Raw genomic sequence first — 24,307 nt, forward strand, 5'->3', positions numbered from 1 at the left:
GGCCCCACGGCCCCAGCCTGGCCTTTCTGCTCCACCCTGACCTACCAGTCTCCCTCCACCCAGCAACCTTGCCCTCCTCGGCTTCCCATGAACTCCAGAAAAACGACGGTTTCCACGGAGGTCTACTGGATCGGGCCACTAGCCAGCGTCATCCTGCCCTGGCCTCTGCGCCCCCACTTCCCTCCCTCTCCTCTAGCTGCTCCCATTTTCACACTGGCCCTTCTGGTCTCACAACAGGTCTTCCCTGAATCCCCCCGATATGTCCTCTCTGGGATGAGTGTGTCCCCCCCAACATCCCCCATCCCAGACTGGGCTCTGCAGAGGAGTCGCACCTATTTTCATCTCACATAATGACTAGCCCAGCAGAAGAACCAAGGATCTTCTGCATCAAAGCACTAACTCTCTGCAAAGCCTGTCCTAGGGCACCTTAGCCCTGAAAAGCCACTGACCCCCCCCCGCTAAAAACAACTGAGGTGGGCTTCCAAGGGCTGCCCAGAGTGCTCAGCCCCAGCTCACCTGGAGGAGAGACCACCGAGTGCTGGTTGAGATGAGGCGGAGTGCTGTGCTCAGGTGGTGGGGGCAGGTGTGGGGGCAGGTCGGGCTGCGGCAGGTGCAGGATGGGCTGGGAGAAGTGGCCGATGGGGTCAAAGACGCTGCCTGGGAGCTGGGGCTCCAGGACAGGCACCTGGGCAGCAATGAAGGGTGGAGGTGAGGACTTCATCGTGGGGGCTGCCTGCTGTGGCATGGCGGGCGGGGGTGGCGGGGGTGGCGGCTGCTGCTGCTGCTGTGGAGGCGGAGGCGGTGGGGGCTGCTGAGGCGGCGGCAAGGGCTGCTGGGGAACGGGGGCCGGGGCCTGCTGCATCTGCTGATGGTGGTGGTGATGGTGCTGTGGACAGACAGGTTGACATCAGGCAGACAGAACCCAGTCAGGCCAGACCTAGGGTCGCCCCAGGGCCCACAAAGGCAGGTGGCCACTGCTCACCTGATGGGGGACTCCCCTGAAACCACATACCTTCTTCTGCTCCCTCCCGGGATGCCCCTTCTTTTTTGTCTTCTGAGCCATCTCTGCAGAGGAAAAGAGAAGGTGGTGAGGCTCTGGGGAGAAGACTGTGCATTGGCCTTGGATGCAACGCAAGGAGAAAACACAAGATGAGTTCAGAAGGGCCACTGACAGTGAGAGGGCGGCCAGGTTCTGACCGTGATGTGAGTTAGTCACGGCGGAGGGAAAGACGTATGGGAACACCTACTCATCTGCCAGCTGCTTTTCTTAGTGGGGACCATGCCTGAAAAGCCACCCTGCAACCCCAAGTCCATCAGGGTGACACCGGTGCACTGGGAGCTGAGCTAGAGAGACCTTGCCCAATGTCTCCTCCTACTTGCTGGTCAGAGGCCACTATGGGGACCTGAGGGTCTGCACCCCAACCTGCTTTGTCTTGGAACAACTGTCATGCTCCAAATGATCAAGTCCATTTGACAGTGAGGCTCCAAGAAGTTAAGGGACTTGCCCCCAGTCACACAGCCAAAAAGCAGCCACATGGTGGCTCCAACTGCATGCCCTCTGAGGCTCACTCCTCATCCTCCTGGGGGAAGCAGAAATGTGCGAGCCGGGGTGAGAGACCAAGGGTGCCAGCTTGGGTCAAGTTCTGGCCACAGAGCCAGGGGACAAGTAAGGACAGTAATGACAAGTGGGAAGGCCACAGAGTGAGCAATTTAGGGGAGGGAGGAAAGGAAGGAAAGCAGCAGGCTAGCTGGCCACCCTCCTCAGGACGAGCAGGAGCAACACGGCGAGGCGCTCAATGCCATGGCCAGCAGAGGAGGAAGTTGCCTGCCAGCTTCCCTTTCCTCACAGGAGACCGGCCTCAGCGAAGTCCCTGTGTTGGGACACAGTGTGCTGCAGGGAGAAGTCAGTATGGGTCCTGGTTCCTCAGGGGCCAAAAGCTTGTTGCTGCTGCTGTGTGGACACGTCTGGAGTGTGCCTGCCTCTGCAAGAAGCACATAAGAGCCAGCATGCCCCCTCAGCCCCACTCCAGAGATTTATGCTAAGGAGCTTTTGCCAGCCGCATGACCCTCGTCAAACACCATGGGTGCAAACCCCAGAGAAGGAGAGGAGGCCTGGCTAGCACTTGTGGGCTAGGAAACGATCAAGTCTCCAACCACCAGGTGGGAGGTGGGGCCCACGGGGCCTTTTGGATTCCTGTCAGAGAGGCATCTCATGGCTTTGCCTGGCACACCTGGAGATCCTTGCCAGGATGCCAGCTCTCTGCGGCTGGCGTCGGAGGACACGTGTGTTGCCCAAAGCAGGGCTACCTCGGCTCACAGCTGTTTCATGGAGGGCGGTGCTAAGCACTTGTGAGGTACACAGCCTGAGGGTGCAGCGCGCCACCAAAGTGGGATGAAAAGGGACCTCATGCCCTGTGAGAGCTCATCACTCCATGTAAGAGACAAGACAGCAACACAAACCTCAGCAGCTACAGACACACGTCCTCATACAAATGGCAGGAACGGGGGACACCTGGGACATGAGAACCATAGGTCCACTCCCAAACTTGGACACTACAGATGCCAGGATACAGGGCTCAGGACTCTGGGTCCAATACAAAACCTAGTGAGAGGGACTCTGCGGTGAGACATACAAAGGGGATAGTTTGGGTGATCTGTAGGATCAGGCCCATGGGGCAGCTGGCAGCTGTGGGTGGGGGAGGAGCACTGGATTAGGGAGGCTGAGGGCCAAGATGGTCAAAGGGACCCTGCATGTGCTGACGGGAACAACGCAGAGGCCATTGAGCCAAGGGAGTGGGAGAAAGGCTGGGGCGTCCCCCCAGGTTGAGCTCCTCTCCCAGCATGGATTCCAGCACCAAGAACTGTGGCTTGAGGGAGGCGGGGGCAGCTGCTCACATGCTGGGCATGCCTTTGGGGGCCTGGTGGTGCTGGTGGTGGTAGTTGCTGGTGAAGCTGGGGGCTGGTGGGCAAAGTCTGACCAGAAGACACTGTGTCATGGGAAGAAGGCTGCACAGGGCCAGAGCACCTGTCATCTGCAGCTGTGGGGGAAGCACTGTTTCTTTCACCATAAAGAGGTACAGGGGCTCCGAGCACGTGCTGTCTCCCTGCAGGCCACGAGCAGGAGATGACCACATGAGAACTTGTGGGGACCAAGCGCAAATGGGGCCCTGGGGGCTCCAGGGAGCAGACTCCGGCTGCCTTGGAAAGGTCACTGGCAGTATCCCAGGGCTCCATGGAAGTGCTGGGGGGCACGCCCAGAGTGGAAGAGGGTGGGAGGTGTACAGTAGAGCCCCAGGACCAGAAGACTAAAGGGCCGGCCAATGGTGGGGACCAAGGGGTTCTGGAGCAGCCTGGGGCAGTTGCGTCTGGCTCCCGTAGCCTGAGCCTCGTGTCCGAGTTACTGGCAGGAAGACAAGACAGGAAGTGCACAACTTCACAACACACCAGCCCCAAGACACCCCCACACAAAACTCTCTAGAAAGGGTTACATGAAGATGGCCTCAAGTACTCTGTGATCTTTATTCCATGAAAATCTTGAACTCAACACAAATTTCATCTTTACATAGGATGGTAATTGTACAAAGAATTAAAACGTTTTTGTAAAATCTGATTAAAACACTGATTCCTCCCACACCCCCCGCCCCCCCAACTCAAAGGAAGGAGACAGGATGGAGGGTAAGGGCAGGGCAGAGGCACAGAGCCCCTCAACTGAACTGACTTAGGGAGCCTCAGTGCCAGGGGATGCCTGGGCCTCCCATCCCTCCTACAGCAGCCCCTCAGGCCCAACAGCCTGGCTGGTATGTCAAGGCCCGACTGGCGTCTCCCACTGCCCGCACGCAGGAGGCTGCCCATAAGGAGTGGGCACTGCTCTCTCTGCTCTGTTCCGGGGGCACCAGGCACAGGTGACAGTTCACATCTAAAGATGTTGTTCTCTGCCAGGGGGAAGCCCCACAGACAAGGACTGGATCCAGGGATGAGGGGGCAAGGACCATGCTGGAGAGCTGGCCTGTGGCTACAGCCTGTGTGCATGTGTGTGGGACGTCACACAGGCCGACACTGTGGGAACCCAGGCCGCCATTTGTTCCAAGACGGCAGACTCTTCCCAGAAAGACAATGCCAGCAGCCTCTCAACTGTCCTGTGGGAATCTCTGGGCATGAAGCCCCCCTGGCCCCAGCCAGACTCGAGCTGCACCAGGAACAAACACATCAGGCACAGGCCAAAGGGCAGCTCAAAATAGTCTGGCAAATGGAGCTAGACTGGAAGTCGACCAGCCAGAGAATCAGGGAGCAGCCTAGGAACTGCCAAGCATCATGTAGGCCCTGGAGGCTCTGGGGAGGCTGGCACCCAAGGCCAAGGCCGATCGGGGGCAGTCACAACAGCTTGGACCTAAGATCCGAAGGAGCTGGGCAGGAGTGCCAGGTTTCCGCACAGGCAGTAGCTAGTGCCCAAGGGCCTGAGGGTGGTGAACTGCACCTCCTCAAGCCTGCTTCCAGCTCCAGGAGAAGGCAGGCTCCAAGATGCCAGGAGATGGCCAGGCCTTAAAGAAGTACACACAAACTACACTTCAGAAAAAAAGCTCCCTGAAACGCAAATGCTGTTCCTTAAGGGGCTTTTCATGTCAGGCAGCTTTCTGCTGAGATGCTAGATTCATGACCAAAAAAGGGCCGATGTTTATTTTTAGAGTGAAAAAGCCTATTCAGTGCCTCTGAGAGGGCTTAGATGCTGCACCCTGGCCTGCCCCACCCCAGCGACTGGATCATTCGATGAAGACTAGGAGAGTATTCATGCTGGCAACGCCTCTCAGAGATGTGCCTGGAGCAGGCCCCAAGAGCTCTGACAGCCACCCCATTGACTGGGTCCGGCACTGCGGGTCTGGAGAGCCCTTTCTCACCCCTGATCCCACTGGAGGCAGGGATGATGGGTTGGAGGGCCAGGTCAGGTGACTACACGCCAGCCCCTGCCTCCTGCAGCCTGCTTCTCATCACCTGGGAGGGACTGGGAGGTACTCTCCCTACGTGACTTTAGGAGCAGAGGCCAAAGAAGTTGGGAAAATGCCCAACAGGCAACAATGGGAACAATGAAAACGGAAGGAAGACTCCAGGGAGCTGAGTCAGTTGTGGCTGGTGACAGCCTCTAGCTCCTGGAGCCTCACAGGGCACCAGAGAGAAGGCGTGCAAAGGGATAGCCCCGCTGAGCCTTCGAGTCCAGCTGGCCTCAACTCTAAAGCCTGCTCCTCACTTGGGAAAGTTCTAGACGTGAATGTTCTTCCTTAGGCTGAATGAGATCTTTCCTGGGCTAACGTCATTCCAAGGTCCAGGAGGGAAGCAGTTAGGATCCAGAACCCCAGAAAAAGAGGGAGGGATGAAGAGAGAACACACACTGTGATGCAGCCTTGCACACGGAGCAGCACCACACGTATGCGTGTGTAGGGGACTGTCATCACTTGCCACCAGGGAGGCTGGGTGGGACAGCCAGGCAGTCTTTACACAGGACGCAGCCTTCCCGGAGGCGGGACTAGGCGTGTACTCTGGACATGACTAATCCACCCCGGGGACAGGCCCAGGGCTCTGAGGAATTCCATAACTCGATGGAGTCCTGTCCCTTTCACAGAAGAAAATGGACTTAAGCTATAGCTTGCTGGGAAGGAATCTGGAACTGAAGACCGTTTTATTAAGAGTCCGTGTCCAATGATTAGGCAGGACCTACATAGAGGGAGAGAGAAACCAGTGTGAGAGAAATGGTGTGGAATGTACCGTTCAAGTCACAAGAACAGAAGAACTGCAGACTGAGCCAGCCTCTTGTGCCCCACGTGCTGACAGGCACGAGAGAACAGCGCCTGAGACTAGAACCCTGCGCCCTGCCTGGCCAGACCTGGACGGGGACAGACCCACCTTCCCCTCAGAAGGGCCACGGATCCAGCACACGCGGACGTCTCCAAAACCGGCCTGGGGCCTGTGTGTGCTTCTAGACGAACGACTGCTTCCAGGAACGAGCTCTGTGTGCGCCCTCAGTTCGCGCACGCTGGTGCTTCCTTTACTGGTCTTCGAGCCAGTGATGCCCCTGCCTGTCCTACTCGCCATCACCCCTGCAGTTCAGCCCAGTGTGCCGCGCCCTCAGGTGCCCAGGACTGAGTTTATCCCCCCCGCTCCGTCTGCCTTCTGCCCTTGTCTGTCTCAGGGAGGTGATGCTGGCCCTTCATCAGAGCCTGGGTAGAGGTAAGGAAAGCCCCCACAAGAAAGGGTCTCTGGAGTATAGCACTCCCACTAACGGCTTGGTCTCTGCATTCCTACAAACCCCAAGAAACAAAAAACAAATGACAAAAAGAGAAATCAGTTACACACACTGTTAAGAAAGGAAAAAAATTTAAAAAAACAGACTGAGGAGGAAAGTCATCCTTTCTTTTTCCAGGGAATCGAATGCGGTCCCCCTTGAGTGAGGAGGGGCGAGGAGCTGGTTCCCACCCACACAGCAGAGCAGACGCCTCAGCTCGAGCGACGGATGGAACCAACGCTGCACTCCCATAGTCTGCAAGCACACGCATGGGAAAAACCCGCCCATCCCATTCAGGGCACATTCCACAAGGCGCGCCCTCCGTAATGCCCCAGAATAACTCCAGCTGTGACCCATGCGTGTGTGGGTATGTGAGGGGTCACCTGGGGGTGCAGGGAGATGGCCACAGCTCTGTCCTCCAGGTCTCTTCCTACCCCGACCCCTGCAGGGCCTTCCCCCTTTCCTGAGAGCAAGCCTCACACCCTTGGAGCAGGCAGCAGCAGGCCCCAAGATGGGACCGCAACTGAGTCCCTCAAAGGCCCTGGGGGTCGGAAGCCGAGGTTGGTTGTCTGGGAAGAACACCCCATGGCCTCTGTCTGCACTTTCCAGATCAAATCTTTCCAAAACATCAAGCATTCCTTTTTCCCCCGGAGCTACTAAGAAACACCCACATGCTCCAATCCTGGGAAAAGGAAACCAGGAGACTAAAATAGCTGGAGTGTGCTCCCACTGCAAATATGAGACCAGGTCTAAGTCCAAGAGAATCACCCCATACCTCCTGGAACCCCTGTCCCAGCCCAGGTAGCTGGGGGCAGGCGGTGCTCCTGAGATGAACACGAGCTTTATGTCTACCACTGTCCAACAACCTGTAACATCTGGGAAGGGCTAGATAGCAGCAATGTGATGAGGTGAAAGCTGGACAGAAGTCTTGGGACATCCCTGGTCCCACAAGCAAGGCAGACGTGATCCTAGCACTGGGGACAGGGAGGCCACAGCTCTACCCACAGCCCACCTGACATGGCAGTGGAAAGGGGAAACCAGGGCACCAGCCTCTGTCTGCCTAGCCGAGGTTGACAGATGCCTTAAGGGCGGTGGGAGGGTGGCACTTGTACCCTGCCCCTCCTAATACTGAGCCCTCAAGTAGATCTAGACTTTAGCCAGAAAGGAAGATCAGCAACAGACCACACCCCAAGTAATACCTGGGTACAGAGGATGTGGTGGGATTGGCCAAACAGTGCTGCTGCTCCTAGCAGGCGGGTACACATGACATAAGGCCTGGGACCCAACGGGGAAAGAGTCTGTGGGTACACGGCCTTCCTGAACTGCAGCCTGGCCACAAGGACCAGCCTGTGGCCCGAGCAGGGGTCCACATACCTCCCCTTCTAGCCCAGTTTAGTGCCTCTGTGCCATTTCTTTTGGTGATTCATGTCTCGGGGCCACGTGGGCAGAACTGACCCTTAGTACAAATAACAAAAATAGTCCCTTTCAGGAATTCCGGCTCCAATCCAAATGGAAACACAAGAACATGGAGGGCAAAACAATTAAGCCCCAAAAGTCCAAGGGAAATACCTTCAGTGCCGCCCACCCTTCCTCATCCCTCCAAGGCAGAATCGCCTATAATTGGACACAGACACCAGGGCCCCCTGGCTCCCCGGACCCAGCATGAGCAGATGTGGAGGAGGCGCCCAGGAAGCTAGTGCAGTTTCCTGTTCAGGATGGGGTGATGGATGGCCATCACACTCAGTGGTGCAGGGGCACAGGCTCCTGCCTTGAGACCCAGAGAGCACAAACTCACAGAGTGGGTCCCTCCCCAGAGCAGAAGCACCCAGCTGGCCCATGACAGAGATCTCCAGTACACACAGACGGTGAAGGAAAAGCCAGGACCACTAAGACAAAAGGGAGCCTCACAAAACTCAAGGTGGAGAGGGCGCTTGGGAAGAGGGAGGAGCTGGAGGCAGCCGAGCGAGCCGCCAAGGCCAGAGAGCTGGAGCCTGGGAGCCTGCAGGCCAGCAACTCCAAGACTGTAAATCTCACCCTCCTTCCTGCCAGGACAGCTGTTCCCAGGACTCTCAGATTACTCATTGCACAATCTTTCCACTTTCTTTAAAAGAGGGAAAAAAATGTGAAAAAATAAAGAAAAAAATCACAGCAGCAGCAGAGAGCTGGAAATGCTGTCATGGCTGCTCCAGAGCAGGCGAGATGCAGGGCACTGAGGAGGCCATGAGCATTCCTGCCTGGCACAAATGTACCCTGGAGAGGAGCCTGGGGGCCAGTGACAAAGGACAAAGTCACAGACTCACAATCAGGACATGAGGACGTGATGGTCACAGCCCCAAAGAGCCACAGCAGTGCCCCCTTGGCCATGCTGTATTTTAATAGTCAAGTCCCCTGCCAATTTCAGCCTGTGGGGTTTTCTTTCAGTCGCTCAGATCCTTAGCAGAAAAGGCTACAAACCCCCTAGCAGAAGCAGCCTGCTAGAAAATGCAGGAGGTGCAAGACCCCAGTGCACAGGTAAACCCAAGGCGCAGCTAGCACCAAAAAGGAGAAGTCAGCAGCCAGCAGGGATGCTCACTGGGCAGGAGAACACAGCCACTCACCCTGCTGAGGGCGGTGGGCCCTGCCCTTCCTGGGCAGGCAGGGGCGTGGTGCCCTCTGCTGGCTGATGGATAAAAAAGCCAAGGGGGAGTGGTGGTTAGGAAGAAAGAAAAAAGAGCAAAGGATGGTGAAGAGGCCTCCATCCAGGGGCCGGCCGGGTGACACCGCACATTCCACTTCTTGGCGGCCTGGGGTTTGCCGGTTTGGATCCTGGGTGTGGACAGGGCACCGCATGGCTTGGCAGGCGTCCCATGTATAAAGTAGAGGAAAATGGGCATGGATGTTAGCTCAGGGCCAGTCTTCCTGAGCAAAAAGAGGAGGATTGGCAGTAGTTAGCTCAGGACTAATCTTCCTCCCAAAAAAAAAAAAAAGAAAAAAAGAGGCCTCCATCCAGCAAACTGCCCACAGCAGCCTCTCTGTCCACACCAGAAACTCAACAGATGCAGAACACAGCTTAATGAACTTCATCTCATTGCAAACGAGGTAGTCCAGAGCATTGGGAGTTCTGGAGAAGCCCTACCCACTCCAAGACGAGCCCACTCTCACCGGGGAAGCCTGGTGCCCTCACTGTAAAAGGGAAGAGGAACAGAGACAAGGCCTGAGGCCCCTGGACTGAGGCAGCTGAGCCTACATGAGGACCTGTGTGAGCACATGCCATGGAGCAGCATCTCTTCCAGCTGCTCTAAGTGATCCTCAAACTTCCACAGTATCACCAGGTCACACTATTTACAGGAACTGATTAAGTGGAACTTATCGTTTATGTCCAGTTAGAATAAAATATGAGACACAGGACAGGTCCATGAAAGAACATGCCAGAGTCTCTGCTGCCCACACACACACCTCCCACTGTGGATATGCAAGGGGGCAGCCTGCCTGCAGTGGCACGCCTGAGGCCTGGGGCGACCTCTTGGCAGTCTGCAGAAAGTCTGCTCGGCTGATGGAAGGAGACCTGCCCAGGGGCCATCCTACTCCTCGAGACAGAAATGTCAGCTCCACCTCACAGCAAGGGCTTGTGGTCAGGCTTTTTTCCTAGCCTCTCCTCTGGGTCAGTGTGAGCATCTGTTCCCCTGAGAACGATCAGGAAAATGCACATCTGGAGGAAAGGCCCTGCTCCCCACCACTGTGCAGCTCCCAGAATCTCCACCTGCCCCCACATTCCAAGCTAAAGCTGCTGCCCAGATGGGTAATGGGCTCTGCCAGGGCACGGGGGTCAAATATGCAGGCCCATGGAGCATGGAGAGAAGAGACTATTAGAGGCACAGGACACGCATGTCCAAGTGCATGCAGAGTTAGGGGCAGCCAACACAACAGTGAGCACACTCTGGGGAGAGTGGCAGTGCCCTGAGCCCGGGGGGCGTCAGGGCCAAGAGCAGGCTGCTCCACACCTGCCGAAGCATATCACCTAGAAAGGCCGCACGGCATGCGACTGGGATGCAGGAAGACTGTGGGGCTGGAGAGGGTCACGCTAAGATCCATGCCACCACCCTTGGCCACTCATCCTACCCCCAGACAAGGGCGGGGAAAGGCTGCAGGGCTACCCACCACCACAGTTAGAGGATTAACATGATGGTGGGGTAGACGGACAGATGGAGGGCTCAGCAAGTTCTTACGACTGCCATCTCCAGTCTCTAGCAGCCTGGACACAGGACTAAGCAGTGCCGAGCACAGGCAGGAGTGTGACAAGATGCTAAGGAAGATGCCTAACCTGTTTCAGAGTCTTCGCTATCAGAGGAGCTGGACTCGCTGGTGCTCTCAGACTCCGAGGACGAGAAGCCCTTCATCTTGGAGGAGCCGGCAATCACGTCAACTTTCTCGGCTACAATAAAGCAACAGGGACTGCATCAGGCAGGACCCGACCCAGAACGCTTATGTTAGCCACAGGCAAACCCCAACTGCCGGGAGGAAGGGCCAGTGGGGAGTCAGTCTACGCCCCGTGAGTCACAGGGCTGCTCCGAACAGCCAGCTGCAATTGTCCCAGACCCAACGGGGCCACATTTCCCAGCAGTAAGGTGCTTAGCTTACTGCACAACAGCCAAAAACCTGGCTCATGCTGGAATTTCAAGGCCCCTCCAATCTTTCAGATCCTCTGCAGTGTTCATCAAGGATTAAGAGACCAGGCAGAATGGAATTCCCTAACACAAAGAACTACTGGGCTTGGACTCTCTCAGTAACTTTTCTGGCAGTGGATGAAGAGGACCCAAAGGGGACAGGACAGCCAGAGAAAAAGTAAGACAAGGAAAGAGCCCCAGGCCCCCAGGAGCCATTATGGGCTGGGACAAAGGCTGTGAGCCACACTCTGATGTGGATCCTGTGTCCTACTGGTCTTAAGGCAGAAGCTAGAAGCCAAGACAAGGCGTTTATAACACGGAAGGGCTGCTTGGAAGACTGTCGCAAAAAGGGGACTACATGGAGCTGGTGAAGGACAGCATGTAGGCGCAGTGCTCACCTAAGGCCCTTCTTCTTGGCCTCACCCCCCAGAGGCCCCAAAGAGGCAGGGATGGCTTTGGGGCAGGACTCCACCACAGGCAGCTAAGGATGAAAGCTGCTGCTGCTTAGAGCAAGACTCAGGACACCAAGGTGCAGGTGGGGCCCCAGACGGCCATCAGCCAGAGTGGTTGAGAAAGGAACCGACAGCCCAGGATTGAGTGTGATGTCACAACCCTCCAGAGGTTTCTATGTCTAGGAGACAGGCTTTATGACTGGAAAAGAGCCCACAGATGGGGACAGCTGAGCCTGGAAGGCAAACTTCTGAGGGTGCCCAGGGAGGCCTTCGCTAAGGGAAGGGCAGGAGGAACTGCTCCATCCACCTGTCCAGCAAACCCCCTCAGCTGGGACTGGGAACACCCTACCCCGCCCAAGAGCCCAAGGGCACCTTGAGGTTTCCTTTTCTTCCGTAAACAGGAGGTGACATAGCGCTCCAGTTCCCGCAGGGTAGATGGCTTCAGGGTCTCGAAGTCGATCTCGATCTCATCGGGGTTGGAGTTTTTGAGCGAGGGCTCCCGTGACTGGATAATGTGCACCACGCGGCCCAGCTTCTCGCCGGGGAGCTTGTTGATGTCCAGGCTGAGCTGCCGCTTCTCCTCATACGACATGGGCTTGCACTTCTCCTCCTCCTCCGACTCGTACGCAGGAGGAGGCTTGCTCTTTGTGGGTGCCGGCTCCTTCTTGCTATGAAGGGACAAGGCAGACACCATCAGGAACCCGGATGCCCATCCCCCATGTGCAGCTTGGGGGGCTTCCACAGTCCACCTGGCTAGTCTTCAGAGGAAACTGGGGACACTGGCAACGCCATCCCAGGGGCATTGCTGTGGCCTGTCCTCACTGCGTGTACCACACTACCTGCTATCCTCCCTCCCGCGCCAAACACAGTGAGCAGAAGTCTCACGAGAGAAAAGGGCTGAGAGGCAGCCTCTCAACCCAGCGTGGCAGGCAGGGGCCCACCCGGGTGTTCTCAGGGGGCACAGACCTCACGTTGCTGCTGCCGCTGTTGTTCTTCTTGGTTTTTTTGGGAGGCAGCTCCTTGGCTTTACTTTTCTTACTCTCCTCCACTTCCTCTTTCTTTTTGTGCTTTTCTTTTTTCTTTTCCTTCTTGTCTTTCTCTTTTTTCTTTGGTTTGTTCTGCTGGGGCTGCGAGAGGGCTGCGAGCTGCTCGTGCACGGCCTTAAGCTGGGGAGCAGACAGGCAGGACATGCGCCTGTCACCCTGGGCTCTGCGTGGACTGCCAGGACGTGGACAAGGGAGGCAGGGGAGGGAGCTAGGCCTCAGCTCCAAGACCTGCCATCTCATCAGACTGCCAAAGTGCCCATGCACACCCAGGCCCTGGACTCCAAGGGTGCCCAGTGTCTTCCTTGCCAGAGGAGCCCTCTAAGCCGTCAGATGCTGAGCCCCAAGGCCATCCTGGGCCCAGGAGGAAGATCCCTAGGAGGCCAGGTAAGAGTGCAGCAGACACACTGGGCACTGAGGACCTGATGGCCAGCTTGTAGGCAGAAGAGCAACCATGCAGCCCCAGGAGAGACAGACACCCCGCCTCAGCCCCTTCCTTCTGGAAACTGGAAGGATCCAGAAGCCTCGCCTCTGCCCAGAGACCAGCCATGCCTCCCTACCTCCATACCCACAGTGTGCACATGACCTAGCACAAGGGAACCAGTGGGAATTCTGCTCCTGCTGAACTCAGAGCCAAAACCATCTCGTGGAGATCTATGGGGAGACAGCCCCAGCCCAAGGGATTCTGGGAGGACTGGGAATGCAGCTGCCTGTGCCCTCACCTGCTCCTGGAGCTCGGCCAGCCGCTGCGCTCGCTCCTCCTCAGAGTCATCAGTTGAGCTGTCACTGTCCGAGGAGCTATCACTGCTGCTGTCACTAGATGAAGGCGGGGCTGCAACCTTGGTGGGGGGTGGCACTGCGGGGGAGGACACAGCCACCACAGGCTCCTCGGGCTCGTCTGGCATCTTGGCAAAACGCATCTCGAACACATCCTGGGGGGGGGGGTGGGGGGAAGCCGTGCCCATGAGGGCTGTAGGGTGCCCAGGCATGTGGGCAGGGGGCCTGAGCTGTGCCCAGCATCACCCCAGCCTCACTAGCTGCTGGGGTCAACTTGAGAGAAAGCAAGCAGGAAGCTCAAAGAGGGTTGGGCCTACGGTGATCCCTTCCCTGCCACAAAGGAGAGGGGCCACTTAGGGCCCCCCTGACAGCTCTTCTAACACTCCTGTCAAGTCTCACCCTGAAGAGAAAGGTGCTCCTGACACGGCCTGGCACCCAATCCCTGGGAGAGACACCCACATAAGGCCAGCTGACCCAGGTCAGAGGAGGCAGCCAGCCACTGAGGATGTCAGTGTGGGGATCCTCAATAGATGGTGGGCCAAGGGGAGGACCCACAGAAAGAGTGCCCTGAGGCTCCCATCAGGTCAGTGCTCGCTCAGTACATCCTGAGGGAATCTTCTGGATGCCAGGGCTGGCACTGGGATACAAAAGTGAACAGAACAGGAGCTTCTGCCCACTTATGGTTCACAATCCCACAGGGAGTTTTAAAGAGTGCCCAGGCAGAGGAAACAGCACATGCAAAGGCCCTGCCATAGGAATGAGCCTGGCACAGAACCTGCGGCCAGTGAGGAGGCCAAGCCTCTGCTGTAGTGGGCATGTTGTCTCTGTCTGCCTCCCCACTCCTCAGATCATCTCTGGGGCACATAACTGAGCAGAGCCACGCCACTAGCTAAGATGTCTCCAAGGCATGCAAAGCAAGGTGAGAAAGGTACAGGACAGCAGATACGGCAGTACTGTGGACAGGCTAAAGAAGGGAGCTAGCCTTGTGAGGTACAAGCAACCCAAGCAGAGATCACGGGGTTATAGAGCCCAGGATCCCGCCCCCGAAGACTCTGAGACTTTCCAACTCTAAGATCCAGGAATTGATGGAACTGTGTGGGGTCACAGAGCTAGGGGGCAGCAGCCTTGCCTGGGCATCTAGGGGTCCAGCTGTGTGCCGCCTAGCTAGCCAGCTGGCAGATCCTTCCCCACCCGAGGGGCTCCATCATCATAAATCCAAGGACGACTCAGGACAAAGGATAGCAGCAGAAGGAACAAAGCTGGCTTTCCAGCAGGATGTTGGGATCTGCTTTAAGCCTGGTATAAGCCAGTCAATGGAAGGGGCTTTCCCCAATGAAGGAGCATGCTTCAGAGAGCAGCGCAGCCCAGGAGGGACGTGGTGTCGAGCTCCAGGGCTGCCGTTTCAAAATGGGGCACGTTTGATAGAGCCGGACCTAGAAGCCCCTCCTGATGTCTCTGGAAACAGCTTCAGGTTTCCCCTCCTCTAGGGACCTGGGAGAGAAAGGGCGACCTGGGCAGCAGGGCAGGCATCCCACACAACTATGGTGCTGTCCCCTGTACTCCCTCAATGGCCCTGTGCAGCCTTTTCTGAGGCAGCTCCTCCTCCCGGCAAGGCATCTGCCTGGACTCTGCTGTGAAGTAGTAAGACCAATAACCTTTCTAATTTATTCAGAAGGAAATACTGGAGCAGGTCTGAGGGCAAAAGAAAAGACACACTGGGGAGGGGGCAGACGGCACACGACCAGAGACCATTACTGCCCAGGCTGCCATGGAGAACGGGGCTTCACACCAGGCAGAGGCCCCGCTGGGGCAGTGAGCAAGGCCCTCCCTGCCTACGGCACCCTGGATGTGGGCAGATTCAGGTTCCCAACTGACCCGTACGAGCATCCGGCAGAGACAGGTCTGCTGCCAAAAGCAGGGAGCACGTTAGAGAAGTGTGCCTGAGGCGGCATCAGGCCAAGCACTTGGCGCTGCTGGGAGGTGACCCTTTGCCAAGCAGAAGCTGTCTCATGCCACTTGTCTGTGCGGCCAGCCTCCCCTGCCAGCTGCCAGACAGCACTACCCTTGCCACAGGGACATCCCTGTCCCTCCCCAACAGGCCGTAGCTGTTGCGAAAATGGCATTGGGGAGGGGGTGGGGACAGGGGACGGACAACTCACCCTGACGCCTCTGTCCACTCCCTAAGGGCCTCCTACACTAAGGCCGGCAGTGTCTCCAGATAAGTGGGGTCAGCTCCACCCCACTCCAACAATCTGGGTCACACTGTGAATCTTTGCATCAGCAAACCACACCGGTTTCACAGCAAGTATCTCCTCTCACTAGAATGCCGACCAGGGTCACGTACTCCAGGCTGCATCAGATTTGTAGAGGAGGCATGCCCCTCAACCCCTTGAGCAAAAGAGATGCTCAAGTACTGGAAGGTCACAGTGCCCAGACTCTCCCCTCAGGTGAAACAACCTGAAGCCATTGCAGCTGGAGACCCTCGAGGGAAGTATGGCCCCGTTAGCCCCTCCTCGGCCAAGCCTGGACACTGCTATGGGGTGTGGCAACACCAAGGGTGCTGAGGCTGGGAAGAGGGGGCTGGAATGCAGGCAGTGGCAGGCCCACTAGGTGCCAGGTGCTGAGGATGCAGCCGTGAGTGGAAGACACACACACCCCCTTGACAGCTTCCTGCCTCTGGGATCTACCGCAGGATCCCAACACATCTTTCAGTTTAATTTTTCCTTCATGTAAAACCAATCGTATACCACCTTGAATTTGCACCTTTTCCTCAAAAAACAAAATAAAATAAAATAAAATGCTGGTAATCCACATGGCTACCAAACTTCCTGAATTATTCATTTCAAAACAGAGCATAGAAGGCAGTACCACGAGCAACTCTGGGCCCACCAGCTGGGTTGGCGGACCTCAGCCCAAGCCACTCTTGGGCTCCTGAGGAAACCCTGAGGCCCAGAGGCTCCTGGTGACAGGATGTGCATTTTCAAAAGGCCCAGAATTCAGAGTCTAGAAGAGGAAAACAAAGTGGATCCTTGTCTATATCACTTCCCAGGTAAATCCTAGTCCTTGCGCACAGCCTAATTAAGAGAGTAGGTCCCAACACCTCTTACAAAGGCAAACAAAGGCTGGGACTTTGTCTTTCCCCATTCCTGCTGGGGAATCGAGCCACGTGAGCCATGCTGATCCTGGAGAGCTGAGAGAGAGAAGAAAAACAAAGCGAAAAATGCCACAAACACTGCCTTCCAGACAAGAAGCCCACACAGGGAATCCGCCCTGTCAACTCTGCCACTGAAGCAGAAACACCCCCACCCCCCTCCTGGCACGTTCCCTTCAGTAACATGGGGATGCACCCTGCAGTGGGCAAAGCAGGCTGGGGCAGAAGCGGCCCCGTGCTGAGCAGCTCACCCAGTCACCCGCCAGAAGTGGGCCCTCCTTGAGGGAGAGAACCTCAACCAGTCCAGCCTGGTGTCTGGAGTCAGCGCTGAGGAAGAAGCCGCTGTGTGGCCTTGCTATGGGTAAACCTTATGTTTGGATATGCTCATGCCACTTCCCAGAAGGAGAAAAAGGCAAAAAAACCCCTTAAAACAGGCACAAAAATTAGGAAGACAGCTAAAATATATTAAAGGATGCTTTCCTTCTTTTTAAATAAAGTAGCTCAAAATAGCAATCTTTGCTGCTGGCAGAGAACTTGTTTGCATGAGGGCAAATAAAGGGTATGGACATCAATCTGAGTAAAAGCTACCCCCCAGTCCTCATGAGGGCAGGTCGGAGGGAGGCGGGTCTGTCTAAGGTGCAGTGTAGCTTTGAGGGCACCATGCCACCTGGCGGCCACGTGTGAGAACTGCAGTGAGATCACAAAGCCTGAGTTCCTTCAAGGAGGGGAAAAGCAAAATAGTGACAGGGCAGCTTTCTGAAGAGGACAGAGAGACAGCACCAAATGAAGAGAGCCCCACACCCCAGAGGAAAACTGGGAAAACAAAACCAAGAAACAAGCAGTAGAAATTAAAATGTTCCAGTCTGAGTGTGAGTTTAAATAACAATTGCCAGGTCCATGCTAGTAAAAAGCTTTTTTCTCCTCCCAGAGTTTCAGGACACATCCTTTGAGCCAGAGGCAGCCCCTGACCCAGACATGACGCAAACGAAGAAGAGGGCAGACCATGCCTGGGCTCCAGTATGAGGATGTGGGAGATGCAACGGTGGAATGTCTGGGACAACCTGCGGAGCTAACAGAGCTGGGAGGCAGGTGGGCAGCAGGGCTCAAGTGACCTCTGACTTGGGACCCACAGGTCTCCAAAGGCTTTCCAGGTCCTCGCCTGTGCCCTGGCAGCACTTCACAGAGGGCTGGGTAAGCCAGGTGTGAGGAGTCCCATAGAGCTGTGAGGTGGGGGTCAGATGTGGGATGTGCAGACTGGACCTGAGCTCTGGCCAGAGAGCCTGTACCTTGTGATGGCAGCTTGGACCCCGAAAGAGAAGCAACCTGGGGCCTTGGGGAAAAGAGGGCTGGGCATTTTTCTATTATATGTTTAATTTTAAAGAACTAAAAAATAAAGCAGATTGTAACAGTCTAGATATCGACTTTATTCTCCACAATTTTTAACCTCTGATCTTTCTACCCAAAGACAACCACTGTTGAAATCAGGTACATATTTTTCCTTTTTTTAAAAAAAAATAAAAGTGAAGTTAGTTCACACATTTATGCTGCAACCTGCCCCCTCCCTTCCACCCATGTGTGCCCTCTACAGCGTGCAGCCCCCGGGACCAACTTGAAGGGGCCACCAGTCCCACCCATTAGGGCATCGTGGCCACAGGGAATATCTAGAAGCAGCCACTCTGCAGCTGGAAGGCAAACAAAGGCTCAAGACTCTGGTGAACAAACGTCCACAGTTGAGCAGTTACTTCAGCTCACAACTGTGACAAAGTGTCTACCTGGCAAGAGTGTCCCCCGCCGACTTGAGACAGGTCTGTTTTGGAGAAGAGACAGGCCGTGCACAGCACTCGCGCTCTTCCGGCAGGGCAACCGAATGCAGGTGGGGGAGGGGGCTTTCAGTGGGACACCCCAAAACCACACCCAAAACGCCCAAGACCAAAACCAACCACCCTGCTTTGACCATAATAATCCCAACATAAAATGTACACATAATCCTGACTTGAGTCCACTCTTCCTAAAGAACATACCAAAGCAAGTGACAGAAATACAATTTGTCAAGGCCCACAGAGGCCCAGCCCGCCCAGGGCCCCAGCCTGCTCTGCTGCAGGACACTGTGCCTGCAGTTTTCCACAGCCTCACCTGGAGCTTGCGGGCCATGGCCACCACCTCATGGTCAGGAGGGTTGTACTTGTAGCAGTTGGAGAACATCAATCGGACATCGGCACCAAATTCCTGAGCATCACGGTACTCACGGGCCTCCAGTTTAGACTGGAAAGATAAGACAGCTCCCGGTTAGCCATGTCTGCCCCTGCTCCAACAGGGAGGCGATGGCAGGGAGGGCTACCTGGAGGAGCAAGTCGGCTTCTCAGTGGCTCAGGGTTTAACCCAGACCCCAGTGGGGAGAGGCCATCACCCTACTTCTCAGCATCAATTGGACAAGGAGGCACTCAACAGCAAGTAGCATCTGCCCTGCCAACATCCAAACCCACCCACTGGGGTCACTGTGACTGGCAAGGGGGCAAGTGGATACAGAATCCACAGAGGCAGACCTTAAGCCAGAACCATAAAGATGGGGCTAGGTAAAGTTCTGACATGGCAGACATCTGTCTTAGTGACAGAGAACAGGACACTAGTCCAGAGGAATACAGCACTGTCCCTTGCTCTGCCTGTCCCGTGTTTGGACAGGCTCACTCCACTCCCACAAGAAGAAAAATCCAAAAAAAGTTCAAAATAAACAAAACCAAAAAGGCCTCAAAGTACTACAACAAAAACGCCAGCACCTGTCGTGTGCCTTCTACCACAAGCAGACATCAAGGCTCTCTCCGTGACACAGAGCCTGGCAAAGTCACCAACCCCCAAACTCTCCTGGAGCACCTGCTGTGTGAAAGGTGCCTGTGGGCTCTGCTTTCTGTGACCAAAATCACCACACTGTCTCAGAGGATGTCCCCGACAATTCCCAGCAGGGGGCGCTGGGCTTCTTTGGGTTGCAGAGAGAAGTCCAGACAGCTACAAGGGCCCAGTGCCCAGGAGCCCCAGGTCTGGGCCCTCCTCTTGGACAGGCCTCGGAGGTTTTGCCCTTCCCTGTCCCAGGGAGCCCCACCCGAGCGCCAGGGGCGTGTCTGCTCACCTTGATTGTGCTCATGTCCATGGGGTGCTTGATGATGTCGCAGTAGTCGTGCAGGCCCAGTGCCTCCACGTCCACTGGCTTGTAGAAAGGCCAGGCGTAAGCTGCGTGTTTCTTGGCGAACATCTCTTTGAGGATGCCGCTGCAGCACTTGAGCTGCTCTGAGACCTTGCTGCTCTTGTCCGGCGCTGGGTGCTGCTGTGAGTCAGGCACGTCCTTCTTTGGGGGCTTCACAGGCCGGCTGCTCTCCCGCCGGGGACCCAGCTTGGTGGTCTTGGGCTCCGGGGGCAACGAGGGCGGCTCATGAATAGGGTCGATGGTGGTGGGGGTGGTGGTGTCTGCTTTCCTCTTAACCCCCTTTTTTGTCTGCCGGGAGCACAGACATAGGTGAGACAGGCAAGGTCAGAGGTGGTAGCCGGCACAGCGGCCTCACCCTCAGGGGCACTCGTGAAGCCAGATCCTTTCTAGGATCCCAACACTTATGGGGAACAATGCCCCAAAGATAATCCCATGGGTGAAGAACTGGGGACGTTGAGACCCTGTCCCGCCACTCTGCTCTGCAACTAGGACACGACCCTGCCAGTAGCAGGAGAAAGCACACAGCTGTGTGTGGGATCTACTCCCCAGAGGCCGAAGAAACCTCCTGGCGCAGTTTCCTACTTCACGCCACAGAACTCTCCTCCCAGAGCCAAGCCTTGTCACTTGGTGCCCACCAGAGGCCCAGTGTAGACTGTGCAGATAAGCGCCTGCAAACACAGAGTCTAACTTAACAGCAGGCGGGGCAGCAGCCCCTGGGAGATGACTCGATTGTGGGATCTGGGAGTCAGCAGGGCAGCAGCTTCTAGGCTGTGCTGATTCAAACACAGCACAGTGCCTCCAAAAACACCACAAGTGTCCTGGGAGTCCGGCTAGGCTCTCCATGAAGCACTGGCAAGGACAGGTGACTGGCTCCTGCAAGCCTCACAGCTTGGACGAGGGTGGAGGCTGGCCGAGGGGGGGGAAGGAGCCCACCAGCGGCCAGGCTGAGCCACACACACGCACGGGATGCTCACCTTCACAGGCTGTGGGGTAGCCGCAATGATGGGCGGGTGGCTCTGGATGGGCTGGGGGGCTGGCGTGGGTGGGGGCGGTGGCTGGGGAGGCACCGGTGGGGGTGTCTGCAGTGGCTGGGGAGGCACCACTGTCATGACAGGGGTCTGGACAATGAGGTCTGGGGTGACCACGGGAAAGGGGTGAGGTGTGGCCTGCACGGGCGGAGGGTTCTGCTGAGGGGTCTGAGTCTGTGGAGGAGTCGATGCTTGCGTTGTGTTTGGTACCGTAGAGACGCCAGGTTTTGCTGTCCCTATCAATCATAAAAACGACAGGTAGTTAGATCCCATGTCTGACACATGCTAGCTGACCTTGTGGGGATGACGAGCACCCATCTGCATGGGCATGGCACACAGTGTCACCAGAACTATTTGCCTAAGCGACAGAACACCCCAAATACCCCAGACCTCGACCAAATCTGTCCAACTGCCTGGGGGCTCTGAGAGTAGCAGCTCACTGCATTGGAATACAAGACAGCTTCCTGGGGTGTCCTGGCTGCAAGTCTCAACTCGGGCACCAAGACCCCTTCACAAGCATGGGAGCCTAAGCTGAAGGAGCAGAAATACATGCTGAGAGTCAGCACCAGGACTGTGTGGATGGAGAGCAAAAAAATGTTCCCTGATGCTTTCAGGAAGATCTGTCCTCATTCCCAGAAGCGCTGCCTTCTGAGTAAGTGCTTCTGGCAAGAGGCTGGCCTCAGCAGCTCTGGCCAAGGTCTCTGGAAACTGGCGAGCCCCCACCTCCCTGAGCCATGGGGGGAGGCTGGACAACTCTTCGTGACCAACTCAGACTGCCCCCTTGCAGCTATGTGGGTGAGCACGAACACACAACTGCCCCATGGGCAGACCAAAGCCCTGGTCCCAGGGAGTGAGGGCAGGGCTCCTTGGACCTACAGATGGATAGTGGATGCCTCTCGGCAGGTTCTGCGGTTAAGGGGTGACCCTGGAGACTAGCTCTGCTTGGCTAACCTCAGCACTGCAGGGGATCCAGCTGACCCCCTTTGCTCTCATGAAGCCACCACTTCTGAGCAGGGTGGGAAGTCAGGTGGAAAGCCTGCTCCTTAGAGAAGCGAACAACTCACAACACAGCCACCTCCCGCCACGGCCATTCTGCAGCACAGAGCCGTGAATGGCAAGATGCACAGGGCAGCTGTTAGAGCTCTTCCTAGACAGAAACATTTCATGAGCGGGCTACTCCCTACCAGCTGGCCTTCGGAATCCTGTGTTGGCTGGGAGGTATGGGGTGGTGCTGAGTTAGACAAGGAGGGTTGGACTTCAGAAGACTGGGCATCAAAAAGCAGGCACAGCTGAGATACAAGCGCATTCAGGTAACTCCAATAAACCTCAAGGCTCTAGGGTCAGGATATTAGTTTAGACTATCTTTGGTTAGATTAGTTTCTTTTCTCTAAAATGGAAAAGCAGGGGCTGGCCCCGTGGCCGAGTGGTTAAGTTCGCGCGCTCCGCTGCAGGCGGCCCATTGTTTCGTCGGTTCGAGTCCTGGGCACGGACATGGCACTGCTCATCAGACCACGCTGAGGCGGCGTCCCACATGCCACAACTAGAAGAACCCACAACGAAGAATACACAACTATGTACCGGGGGGCTTTGGGGAGAAAAAGGAAAAAATAAAATCTTATTAAAATGGAAAAGCAAAGACTATCTAAGGCCCTGGTGGGGTGAAGAATTCAAATAACTTAAAAATGCTTTGAAAAAGTTATACATCCTTTGTAACCGAAGTCCATCAAAAAAGGTGGGCCCAATTATTTCTACGTTGGGGGAATGGTCACACAGTCATGTGACTCTCTGGGGCAGGTCCAGCATTGAACGGGGCCCCATCATATCCAAAGAACAACACGACAGCCAGCGTACAACGCAGCTGTCTTCCCAGCACTCCTAGCACTTCACTGAACTTGGGAAGGGGCAAACACTGGGGAGAAAAAAAGCCAATGTCCTTGCTATTTCAGTGTGGGGCCAACAGTGCTGGGGGCACTGGAGGCACCCTACCTGCTTCTTTCCTCCCACGTCCTCTTCCTTTTGCCTGGACTATCATGATCTCGGTTTCTTCTGTGGGCAGTTCATTGATTTTTTGCAAGAAGAGCTTCTCCAGAGCTTCTGCCATTAAGACTATGTCATCTCCAGGCTGGAAGAGGAGACACATGGGATGAGGCTTGGAAAGCCCTCCCCACCTTCTAGACAGAGCAAGAGCTGCCCACCCCATGCCAGCCACTCTCTGCCCTAAAGCATGAAGCATCGTATTCAGGGTCCTTCCTAGATCTGAACTCCAAAGGGCCACAACACAGTTACACTACGAGGCATCATGGAAGCTCACGTGCCTGCAGATATGTGAGCCAGCACTTCCCTCTCTAGTTTTTAAGCTCTGGCTCATCTGAGAAACCATCCTTAATACCTTAAGCATCTAACAAGCTCTGCCAATCACGGACAGGGGCCCTCCATTGACACAATTCAACTCCACTAGAAGTACTCAAGTACACATACTTTTCGCCACAGCTACGTTAGCAGGACTCCGATGGTGTCCCCCAGCATACCTCCAAGGCAGCTCACCGGGGCTATGGGAAATGCCCATCTTGCACTGCCTGATGGGTCCCCACTCTGTTGCTTCATCTGTAACATGCTGTTCCCACTTAGCTCTAAACTGAGAATCTTGTTTGTGCCAAACTTCACTTAAACCTAGTGGTAAGAGCTGAAACTTTAAAAGACATGGTAAACTTCAAGAAATTCACCTCTCCATCCCTTTCAGGCCAATTTCACCCATTACACCAGCAGGGGTCAAAAGCTGAGCTCTGTATGGTTTCCCTCCAGGGCTGTTCTATTTGAAAAGGCTGATTTTAATCACATCTGTGGTATGCACTGTAAACAAATGATCCAGCTTCGTGGCAAAGCTGAGCTCAAAGGTTTGGCTACTGGCTTAAGAAGTCATCTTCGGACCTTCATGTGAGATTGGGGACACTTGATTCTATGGCCACAAGTTGTCAATGGTCATGTCCACAGTTCCAGATGCATCAAGCATCACATCAAGGTTTCTGTCTGAGCACATCTTTACACAACTACATTTTAGTAGGCTCCTTCCTGACAATTCACATCACCCAGACTTTTTAATGAGTCATCACTGTCCTTCTCACATCTTCTCTGTGAGACATGCTCAAGAACCAAAATCCCAAGGGCATCAAAAGCACATGCTTCAAGCTAACAAGGATGGCTTGGAGGTAAAACACGGCCAGCACCCTTCTCCCCAAGAAACAAACAGACCCTGCCACAGGCAAAACCACAGGTCCTATTACCTCTGCCCCCTCTCCTCCTCCCGTCAGACTCCAATCCCACTCACTCCCAGCCCCTGCCTGGGGCTCCAGGCATTCTCGCCTTTTCCTCCCCTTGCCCCAGGGCACCTGCCCCCACATCGCACCTTGTTGTAGATGTAACAATTTGTAAACATAGTGTTGAAATCCTGGATACATTCCTGAGCATTCCAGTAATAGTTGTTTTCCAAGCGCTTCTTTATTGTTCCCATATCCATAGGCGTTTTAATGATCTTATAGTAATCCTGGAGAGCAGAGAGAGCAAAATGCCAGTGTCACCTCCACAGCCATGTGGTACTCATAGGTGGGCCTGCAGATCTCACTCCAGGTCACTCCACAGGCACACAGGCCAGAGCCACAGTAGAGACCGAAGCTCCTCTTCCACAGCGTCAGTGAGCCATCTCAAGGGGAACCCAGAGATAAAGTGGATCAGGGAAGGATTCCTAAATG

General features: G+C 55.6%; 1 protein-coding gene across 2 annotated transcripts in view; it reads right to left on the bottom strand.

The window, feature by feature from the left end:
• BRD4 (bromodomain containing 4) overlaps nucleotides 1-24,307 on the bottom strand; it is an 89,215-nt gene that overhangs the window by 6,279 nt on the left and 58,629 nt on the right. The window contains exons 3-13 of one of the 2 annotated variants that reach the window (XM_070519273.1): nucleotides 23,965-24,102; nucleotides 22,548-22,683; nucleotides 20,508-20,797; nucleotides 19,459-19,821; nucleotides 18,471-18,599; nucleotides 13,132-13,341; nucleotides 12,333-12,532; nucleotides 11,739-12,034; nucleotides 10,572-10,682; nucleotides 1,013-1,065; nucleotides 517-685 (exon numbers count right to left, since the gene is read on the bottom strand). In XM_070519273.1, coding sequence (XP_070375374.1) covers nucleotides 517-685; nucleotides 1,013-1,065; nucleotides 10,572-10,682; nucleotides 11,739-12,034; nucleotides 12,333-12,532; nucleotides 13,132-13,341; nucleotides 18,471-18,599; nucleotides 19,459-19,821; nucleotides 20,508-20,797; nucleotides 22,548-22,683; nucleotides 23,965-24,102 — 2,095 coding nt within the window. Of the gene's footprint in view, nucleotides 1-516; nucleotides 887-1,012; nucleotides 1,066-10,571; nucleotides 10,683-11,738; nucleotides 12,035-12,332; nucleotides 12,533-13,131; nucleotides 13,342-18,470; nucleotides 18,600-19,458; nucleotides 19,822-20,507; nucleotides 20,798-22,547; nucleotides 22,684-23,964; nucleotides 24,103-24,307 lie in introns of both variants that reach the window. The other variant, XM_044779339.2, reaches the window with a different exon arrangement.

The sequence above is a fragment of the Equus asinus genome, chromosome 10, assembly GCF_041296235.1.
Source record: "Equus asinus isolate D_3611 breed Donkey chromosome 10, EquAss-T2T_v2, whole genome shotgun sequence".
Taxonomy (NCBI): domain Eukaryota; kingdom Metazoa; phylum Chordata; class Mammalia; order Perissodactyla; family Equidae; genus Equus; species Equus asinus.